Source organism: Chanos chanos, chromosome 8 (assembly GCF_902362185.1).
Source record: "Chanos chanos chromosome 8, fChaCha1.1, whole genome shotgun sequence".
Taxonomy (NCBI): Eukaryota; Metazoa; Chordata; class Actinopteri; order Gonorynchiformes; family Chanidae; genus Chanos; species Chanos chanos.
Window position 1 is genome coordinate 48,243,603 of NC_044502.1, and position 10,152 is coordinate 48,253,754.

At 44.1% G+C, this 10,152-nt stretch overlaps 1 protein-coding gene across 1 annotated transcript in view; it reads right to left on the reverse strand.

Moving 5' to 3' along the window:
- Window positions 1-293: 293 nt before the first annotated feature.
- Window positions 294-10,152, reverse strand: part of pals2a (protein associated with LIN7 2, MAGUK p55 family member a) — a 17,373-nt gene continuing 7,514 nt past the window's right edge. Inside the window, exons 6-13 of the mRNA XM_030783288.1 lie at window positions 8,458-8,685; window positions 7,687-7,818; window positions 5,420-5,516; window positions 4,997-5,068; window positions 4,597-4,758; window positions 2,321-2,523; window positions 989-1,117; window positions 294-643 (exon numbers count right to left, since the gene is read on the reverse strand). Coding sequence (XP_030639148.1) covers window positions 467-643; window positions 989-1,117; window positions 2,321-2,523; window positions 4,597-4,758; window positions 4,997-5,068; window positions 5,420-5,516; window positions 7,687-7,818; window positions 8,458-8,685 — 1,200 coding nt within the window. The 3' untranslated portion in view covers window positions 294-466. The remainder of the gene's footprint in view (window positions 644-988; window positions 1,118-2,320; window positions 2,524-4,596; window positions 4,759-4,996; window positions 5,069-5,419; window positions 5,517-7,686; window positions 7,819-8,457; window positions 8,686-10,152) is intronic.

Genomic DNA, 10,152 nt, shown 5'->3' on the forward strand with positions numbered 1-10,152 from the left:
AGTTACAGGTAAAAAAGACAATAAATAAGAACACAGCCCCTCAGTTCTCCTGCTTTACATTGCATAGTGAAACAGGCAGGGGGCGCCCCTGAGACAGCACAAGGGTACACATAGGCAATAACATGGGTGAGGGTGTGTGTGGGTTTATATGTCAGAGATGGATGTGTGTGTGTGAGAAAAGGGTGTACAGGTCTTCCTGTAATAGTGAGAATCTGAGTCTGAAGACTTTGTGTGTGTGTGTGTGTGTGTATCCACTCACTGCCTTTGTCACCCTTGTGTTTGTGTGTGGGTGTGTGTGTGCATCCACTCACTGCCTTTGTCACCCTTGTGCTTGTGTGTGTGTGTGTGTGTGTGTGTGTGTGCGCGTGTGCATGAGATGTGGGGCCCAGTCACAGGAGGAGGTACTGATGATGATGATGATGATGATGATGAATCTGAAGCCCGGTGCGGCCAGTGTGTTGTGAAGTTAGTAAACCCAGCTGACAGGGACCCACTGTGGCTCCAGACACAGCTGCTCCACTGCAGCCTGCAGCTCCTCAAATGCTTTGTCCAAATTGTCATTGACTATGGTCAAGTCAAAGTAGTGACTATATGCTCTCCTTATTCTAGCACTTTCATCCACAGTCTTCTTAAGATCTGACTCCTGAGAGAGAGAGAGAAAAAAGACAGAGTGAGAGAGAGACAGGGGCGGGCACCGCTCAAACTCACCATGTGGTCCAATCAGCAGTAAGAGCGTCTGATTGGTTATGTGGGTCATGCAGTGTGCATAGGGACTGGGTAATGTGATTCTAAAATAACCCTCTGCTCACTGCCCAGTGGAACAGTCGCTCCATTATGGTCTATCCTCAATGACCTCTAACAACAAGTGGATCTAGAAGACCAGGTGAAACTGACAGCATTACTGGTTTAACTGGGAATGGACTGAATCATTGATCAGCTGAGAGACTGGATGTATAACTGACTGGTTTAACTGGGAGAGTTAGCTCACCGTCAGTAGCTTGGTGGTGATGCCAGCGTCAACCACAGCTTTGTGCATTGTTCTTAACACATCAAGTTCAGGAGCAGCGATAAAAACCACAAAGGGCATGAACTCGGCCGTCTTCAGCACCTTCAGAGCCTGCAACACACACACACTCAAACATGTTCAGAGCCTACAAAAACAACAACACACTCTGTTAGAGCCTATAAAAAACACAACAATCATCAGACACACACCCTCCAACCCTATACAACACAGACACCATCACAACACACACACAGAGGCATTGTTCACACTATGTTATTCTGTCTGTATGTCAGATCTGAGTGTGACCTCTGACCTCAATGGGTTACATGTCTTAACTAATTAAGGACAGAACATATGTCTGTGCCAGGATCGGCTGTGTTAACTGCACCGGGATCGGCTGTGTTAACTGCACCGGGATCGGCACTGGGACTGCCAGGGAAGTTTTTATGCTAATTTGAATCTGGCTTTTAAACTCTCTTCTCTGGTACTACAGCCAGATTTAGCCATTTCCATCTCTTCAATTATAGATCAGCTATGTGTGTCCTCATAATTGGGTAAATACTCAAACCAATTGCTCTGTAAATCTATGATCTTCCACTGGACTTAGCTCTTATTGTATTTTACACAGTCCAAACAATGCAGTAATAACAACATTAACCTGTTGCATGGAAAATGTAAAAAGCTATACCTATCCTGGGCCACGTTTAAGAGTTTGGATTATTCTCACAGAGACAGAACACACGTCATGGGGCTCAGACTCTGTGCTACATTCACATGTGAATCAAATCAGTGGTGAGAACTCAGGCTGGTTCTCACTGCTCACACATCAGAGAACTGATCTGGGTTACACATGAGCAAGAAAAAAAAAAATCAATCAGAAATGAGTTCCATTTATCTCCAATAAGAATGCACACTTTTCTCTCCCATATTCACACAGACAACTCAAACCCTGTGAGAATGACGACACTGATATGACTCAAACCCTGTGAGAATGACGACATTGATATGACTCAAACCCTGTGAGAATGACGACATTGATATGACTCAAACCCTGTGAGAATGACGACATTGATATGACTCAAACCCTGTGAGAATAACTCTCCCATGTGAACGATGACATTAATGACTCAAACCCTGTGAGAATAACGACATTGATATGACTCAAACCCTGTGAGAATGACGACACTGATATGACTCAAACCCTGTGAGAATGACTCTACCATGTGAATGATGACATTAATGATTCAAACCCTGCGAGAATAACGACATTGATATGACTCAAACCCTGTGAGAATGACTCTAAATGTCTCTGACCTGTGGGTTTACATCGAGGATACATGTGCGTCCTGTACGCACTACGTCGTGGATGGAATCGATCTTGGTTCCATAAAGATTTCCGTCATATTCACCATGTTCTAGATAACGACCCGATTTGATGTCCATTTCCATCTCAGCTCTGGAGACGAAGCAGTAGGACTGGCCGTCTCTTTCATCTTCCCGTGGGCTCCGCGATGTGACTGTAGGTCGAAGCAAACGGCTCAGTGAGGAAGCAATGCCACAAATTCACCTCTCTAAATCAGTCAAATGATGACACTAGGATTCAAGTTGTAGAATTCACGTTACAGACACAGTAGCAACATTATAGTTATAGCCTCCACATTATACTCTCAGTCCTCAAATTACACATAGTGTTCTCCCTATTGATACCACACTAATGGTACCCACATTACTGATAGAGAACTTAAATTACACATACAGTGTTCTTTAAACTCTCTACACACTAATAGTACAACTATGATATCCACATTATTGATAGAGAACTTGCGTTACATATAGTGCCTTAATTATCGACACAGTATTCACACTTGAGGTATAGTTCCCAAATTACAAAAAGTATATTTATTCAGACGAGAGACAGCACAGGCCATCATGAGCCTAAAAATATTTTCTGCTTTTCTTGATGGTGCAAATAACAAATATCCCATTGTCTGTGGTGTGTAATTAAGACTAGAACTACAGTAGAAATGCATGAAATCTCACGCTCTTATGCCCTGTACTCTCTCTAAGGGCCACTGCTCAAAAATTGAGACCCTTGAAATTTATGTTGCACAATACCAGATCTAAAAACAATCAATCACATAACTGGTGACCGGCTTCCCTGGTTACCATCACCCTCCACCAGGATTTTCAACCTTAACCCTAACCCGCACTGATTAACACTAACTCAACGCTGCCACCCCACTCTGAAACCCCATGCATACTGGACATAGTTTATCCACGATGAAAACCATTTCTCTCTGCCATCTCCTCCCACCTTACATCTGTATACTAGTCATCCAAAAACCTCGACATATGTGGTGACCTCAACATCCATGTTGACTCAAAAACCTGCTCTTTGGCATCTCTGTTTCTTTCTCTCCTCCAAACATGAGAAGCTACACAACACATCAGCTTTCCCAAACACAACAAAAGCATCTGATATCTTCACTGATGTAAGAAAAATGTCTGTCCCACACCCTACCACGTCTCCTCCATAACTGAGGTGGTGTCCCACTACAACAACTCCCTCTCCTAACCCCTAAACTCTCTCACCTCCGTAAAAAACAAACTGTTTCCTTCTCCATCAGCACTTCCTGATCAACCCCAGAACTCAGATATATGAAGTCCACTGGACGCCATTTAGAATGCCTTTCCAAGAAAACTGGATTTACTGTTCACATTCTAGTCTACTCTGATCACCTCCACGATATAAAAATGCAAAAAAAGCAGTTTGATCTAAATCCTTATGTCTGTATCTTTCTGCACAGGATGGTTTTGTTTTTGACCCTGACAAATAATGTTTATTCATAATTAAGTGTTATCTGGCCAAGAAATGCATTCTTCTCCCTTGGAATAGTAACTCCATCCACTCTTTCAACATGTGGGTTGACCAAATTATGGAATTTCTTCCCCTTCAAAGGCTGACATATGATATCCATCAGAAACCTGCTAAATTTTGGAAAAGATGGTCTCCGTTGGTGAACTTTGAGAGTAAACCTGTTTGATTTGAGCCCTCATGGTGATGATGAGTACCCTGCTATACCTACAGCTCTTACCCCAGAAACCTGAATGTACAGTATATCTATATCTGTACTGATATGCAGCCTTGCTTCAGTCTTCAGTACATTACGAGATATTCAACACTTTATTAAATGCATTTTCATCTTACGATATTTTCAACTTACGATGAGTTTATGGGGATGTGACCCCATCATAAGTCAAGGAGCATCTGCATTTTCTTTATTTGTTGAGTAACAACAACATTTGATAAACATTGAGGGGAATTTTCATCAGCCTTTTTTCAGACATATTAAATAAGGGTACCAATAATTATGAGGGGCATGTACATATATATAATCTTATTCGTACACACACACACACACACACACACACACACACACACACACACACACACAACCACTGGCCTTGTTTTACCGTCAGACAGAAATAGACCCATTAACTGATTCATATACACACACGGGCACGCACACGCACGCAAACACACACACACTTACTCACCCACTCACTCACACACACAGAAACACACTCACAGGGAACAGTGGTGCCAAACCGCAGTGGGTTCAAAACGATCAGACGATTCTTTAAGCTTCGGCGGCCGACTCCCTGAGCACCAATCAGAACCAGGGTTTTCCTCTGGAACGGTGGCATCCGCGCCACCTCCTCGTACACCTGCAGCTCATACCGATCGAACTCTGACAGAGAGAGAACACATGCAGTAAGGAAAGCCATACAATCACACATGCAGTAAGGAAAGCCATACAATCACACATGCAGTAAGGAAAGCCATACAATCACACATGCAGTAAGGAAACCCATACAATCACACATGCAGTAAGGAAACCCATACAATCACACATGCAGTAAGGAAACCCATACAATCTTACAACTGAAGTATGTTTAGGGCATGACAGGTCAAAGGTCACTTCTTACCAGCGTTTTTTGCCGTGAGGTACATCATTTTCTTCTTTTTCCTCCTCCCACTCAGCGTTCCACAGAATATCCCTGTGAACCACCACGGAGAGCTCCAATTTCACCCAAATTTCACCCAAACCCAAAGCCCCAGTGGCCTGCATACGCAAAAAGCTCTACATCATATATATATAACGTAGGTTCTGTTTATCTATTAGATACCCGTTATATCCATTATATTACATTACATACCTAATTTAGGTTCTTTTTAATCTATTTTATCCATTACATATCTAATGTAGCTTCTGTTTATGCACTATATATTCATTGTATTACATTATAAATCAACTAGCTTCTGTTTACCTATAGCCACTCAAATACCACAGGATATTAAGAGATTCATCTTCAGGCTAATTTGAAGCAAGTTTTCAACCCAAAACATACCAGCATCATCCAAATCCTTCCTCACAAATGCTTTCCGCTTTTCCTCAAGGAACTGGCTGGGAATAAGTCCTGTTTTCCCGCCTGTTACGTTACAGGCCTGAAAAAAGGTGGAAAGAATAAAGGCTACATTAAGGAACCTGAGCCATATCTGCATCTCACTCACACTCTCATATATTTACATCTCACTCTCGCCCACATCTGCATCTCACTCTCTCACTCTCGCCCACATCTGCATCTCACTCACTCACTCACTCTCGCCCACATCTGCATCTCACTCACTCACTCACTCTCGCCCACATCTGCATCTCACTCACTCACTCACTCTCGCCCACATCTGCATCTCACTCACTCACTCTCGCCCACATCTGCATCTCACTCACACTCTCGCCCACATCTGCATCTCACTCACACTCTCATATTTACATCTCACTCTCGCCCACATCTGCATCTCACTCACTCACTCTCGCCCACATCTGCATCTCACTCACTCACTCTCGCCCACATCTGCATCTCACTCACTTCCGCCCACATCTGCATCTCACTCACTCTCTCCCACATCTGCATCTCACTCACTCCCTCCCACATCTGCATCTCACTCACTCCCGCCCACATCTGCATCTCATTCACTCCCACATCGACATTTCACTCTTACTCTGATAAACAAAATGAGTAAATGTCACTGAAAGAAATTTATGGGAAGCACTGATGATGAAAACACTTGTTAGCAGCCCCGTGTCTCCGACATAATAAAGTCATCGCTGCATTAGTTACCTGTGTGTTCAAACATTCATTAACTGTGCAGCGCGGTCGCACGTTCATTAACTGTGCAGCGCGGTCGCACGTTCATTAACTGTGCAGCGCGGTCGCACGTTCATTAACTGTGCAGCGCGGTCGCACGTTCATTAACTGTGCAGTGCGGTCGCACGTTCATTAACTGTGCAGTGTTTTCAAACATTTATTAACTGTGCAGCATGGTTACATGTTCATTAACTGTGCAGTGCGGTCATTCATTAACTAGAGGGGCAACAGTTCACTCTATTCATGGTTCAGTTTGCACTTTGATTTTTGGGCCACAGTTCAGTTTCACAGTACGGCTTAAAAAAAAACTGAACCAACTACGAAAAGCAAGAGGTTTCTTTCTTCTTAATTTAAACAGTGACAAACTTACCGCAAATGAACAAATTTAGTACAAACAGTAACAAACCTCTTCAGAAATCAAGAACCAAAGAAAATCAATCTTCAGTACCTTATATTCTAAGGTTCTTCTTTTAGAAAATTAGTGTTAGAAAACCAAACTTGAGCTACAGTTATTTTAAGGCGACTAGAGGAAGAAATGAAAAAATCTTCAAATTACACTGTCTGCAGATAGTTGTAGTTTTGTCAACAACACTATTTCCGCTATAATACACGACAGTAAAACCAAAGTGCTGCCAGACCAGCAATTTGAATGAGGCTGAAGGACCATCAATGTTGAGACATTTCAACTGAAAGATAAACACATAATGACCTCAAAATGCTGACTCCCTGCTCTTTTCCAGATCAACGTGCAGCTGCTTCAGTATAAGAAAAACAAGTTTGCACTCAGGGAAGCACAAAGATTACATCTGTTTTATTTGTTAATGTGGATTCATGTATTTTAATATATCTTTTATTATTTATAGTCTGAGTAATGACACCATGTGTCATTACAGCCGTAATAATCGTCTGCACAGTCATTAAAGGCGAAATAATCGTCTGCACGGCCGTTAAAGGCGAAATAATCGTCTGCACGGCCGTTAAAGGCGAAATAACCGTCTGCACGGCCGTTAAAGGCGAAATAATCGTCTGCACGGTCATTAAAGGCGAAATAACCGTCTGCACGGCCGTTAAAGGCGAAATAATCGTCTGCACTGCCATTAAGGCCAAAATAATCGTCTGCTGAGTAAAACCACACGTTCCACATGCTGGGCATAGTGTGTATATTTTCTCACAGTATGCAGTGAAAAGAAAGAGAAAAGGTGTAACATCGTTATTCATGAGCAAAGGCACAAAGCGGAATGTTCTATACTTCCAGTATGTATTCCCTGTGAGTCGTCATCAAGCTCAGAAAAACAAACAAACTTCTCTTACATGATCTGAGGTGGAAAAACATCCACAGTTCACCGCATACATCCCGTGAGCCGAAAGGACGACCACAGAACTGCGGTGTTTGGTTTCCTAACCATTACATCCATCATTAAACATGTTTTGTGTTCAAATTCTAATATCAGTGTTCTTGTCTCACCCACCTGCCACCAGTTAGGGTCATCACGGTTCACCACATGCAGGATGTCCCCCCGAGAGAAAGCCAAGCCTGCCTCCTTACAGGGGATCAAACTGTCTGTGTCAGGACTGTAGTTGAAATGTGGTTTCAAAAAGACCTGAGGAGACAGAGCACTGACAGAGCTGACATACATCCTGACAGTCAGAGAAGCTCCAGCCAAATCACTCATTACAATCACCGTGAATGACAGGAAACAGTAAACATGGGGAGGAGACCAGAGGAAAGGAGAGGAGGAGAGAGGAGAGGAGAGGAGAGGAGGAGAGAGGGACAAAAGGTGGTGAAAACCATCCCATGTTTGAGGAGGTGAACTTTTTCATTAAACTGAATCTTTATCCCAATCGCTGAAGCTTACTGTACACACACGCACACACAGGCGCGCACACACACATACGCACATACATACACAGGCACGCACACACACAGAGCAGGTATACACTAAACAGTGCAGCTCAACCTTAAAGACTCCATGCAACTACAAGACAAATGCCCTCAGCTCTTTCTCAATGCTGCCGTAGGAAATGTGACTGTGTTTTAGTATGTGTGATAGAGATTCTAATTCTCTAAACTCACTACAGTGTATATTCTGATAAAGACAAAATCTCAGTAAAGAGACTGATCCTGTACGTCTGCCCTCTCCTGCCAACACCACCACTTCCAGAGGCTCCCAGGAGAGGCAGGGAGAGAAGGCTGAGGGGTGAAGAGGAGAGAGAGCGGTGTGTTTTGGCCATTTCTGTACCTGTGCAGGTGGAGGTGTGTCTCTGTAGCTGGGAAGGATCTTCAGTGTAATGCTGCCCCTACAGTCTCGGAGGACGTGCTGCAGGGCTGTGGGGTCGCTGCCCACCGGCCGCCCATTCACCTCCTTAATGACATCACCAGTGTGGAGCATTCCCTGCCTGTCAATCATACTGCCGTGCAGAATACGTGCAATGACGAGGTCTCCACCCTCCACACGGAAAGTCACACCCTGCCAAAAAACCCACAATGACAGGGACCACCTTAAAGCACCAAAGATCACATCTCTACTGTGCCCAGAGCAAATGACCACATCTCTCCCTCTAAACGACTTTCTCTTTCTCTCTCTCTCTCTCTCTCTCACACACACACACACCCACACTCACACACCCCATCACTCCCTCCAATCGACTCTCCCTCACACAGTACATCACTCCACCCAAACTCTAAGAGTACACAGCCGAGCTCTTTGTCCAGGCACTTGTAAAATCTGGAAAGACTGGAATACTGCAGCTCTCCTCTGGCTGGTCTACCAGCGTGTTTGACCAGTCCACTGCAGATGATCCAAAATGCTGCAGCGTGTCTGGTCTTCAATCAACCGAAACAAGCACACGTCCCACCCTCCCCCTGCTCACTGTATCTGCCCAGGTCGTGTCCCCGAGGCTGACATTTAGGGCATTCAGTAGAGCTCATTAGGACTTCTGCTCAGTCCCACACACTGCCCTGAAAGCCTTTGGTGGTTCTACCACCGTCCAGCAGAAAGTCACGAACTGGTCTCTTCTCATGCCTGGTTCCTCGATGGTGGAATGCACTGCCCGAGTCCGTCCGACCTGCAGGTTCCCTCACAATCCTGAAGAATCTCCTGAAGACTCATCTCTTCCCACCGCGTCTGTGAACTAACCCCCTCCCTCACACTCGCCCCCTACCCACTGACCCATCCCTCAAATGACCTTTGTCCCACTGGATTACTGTGATGGACATTACTTAGCACTCCCTTGTGAATACTCTCAGGTGATGCTTACGCTGTCCTGAGAACATTCACTATTATAATATAGATCTCCTCTATGCCAGGTACTGCTCAACATTTACTTTAGAGAAATCAGATGGCGTGTCACTGATGGCGTGTCATTAGCTGTAGATTATGGTGTAGCAGATCCATTTTGTAATTGTTGTTGAGTTGTTGTTGTTGTTGTTAAGTGTAGTAGTACGACTGTTTTGTTGATTATCGTTCACATCCCAACTACTAGTACTGCTTCATCCCCCACGCTCAGCACCTCTGTAGCCCCCTGTTCGTTAGCGCTGTCTACCTGGATTTGTACTTCATCCATCCTTTCACTTGTGTCAGGTCAACCACTGAACTGAGCCATGGAATGGAATGTACAGTCTACTGCTTGACTTGTCTGCATGCTTGGACTATGATCTGCTTGACTTGTAAGTCACTTTGAATGAAACATGAACAAATGTCAATGTAAACTGTTCTCTCACACAAATGCTTCATCCCATTAGCTAACCCTAACCCTTACACTCTCACACCTACACACACACACACACACACACACACACACACCCCACCACCATCCCTTCTTCAATACACTTTGGAATCTTTTCTATGTTTGTGCCGATAAAAAAGTTGGTAAAGATCAGTGTTCTGTCACTTCCTGTAGTTGGAGAAATCTGAGGACCTAAGTTTGTCCTGTGT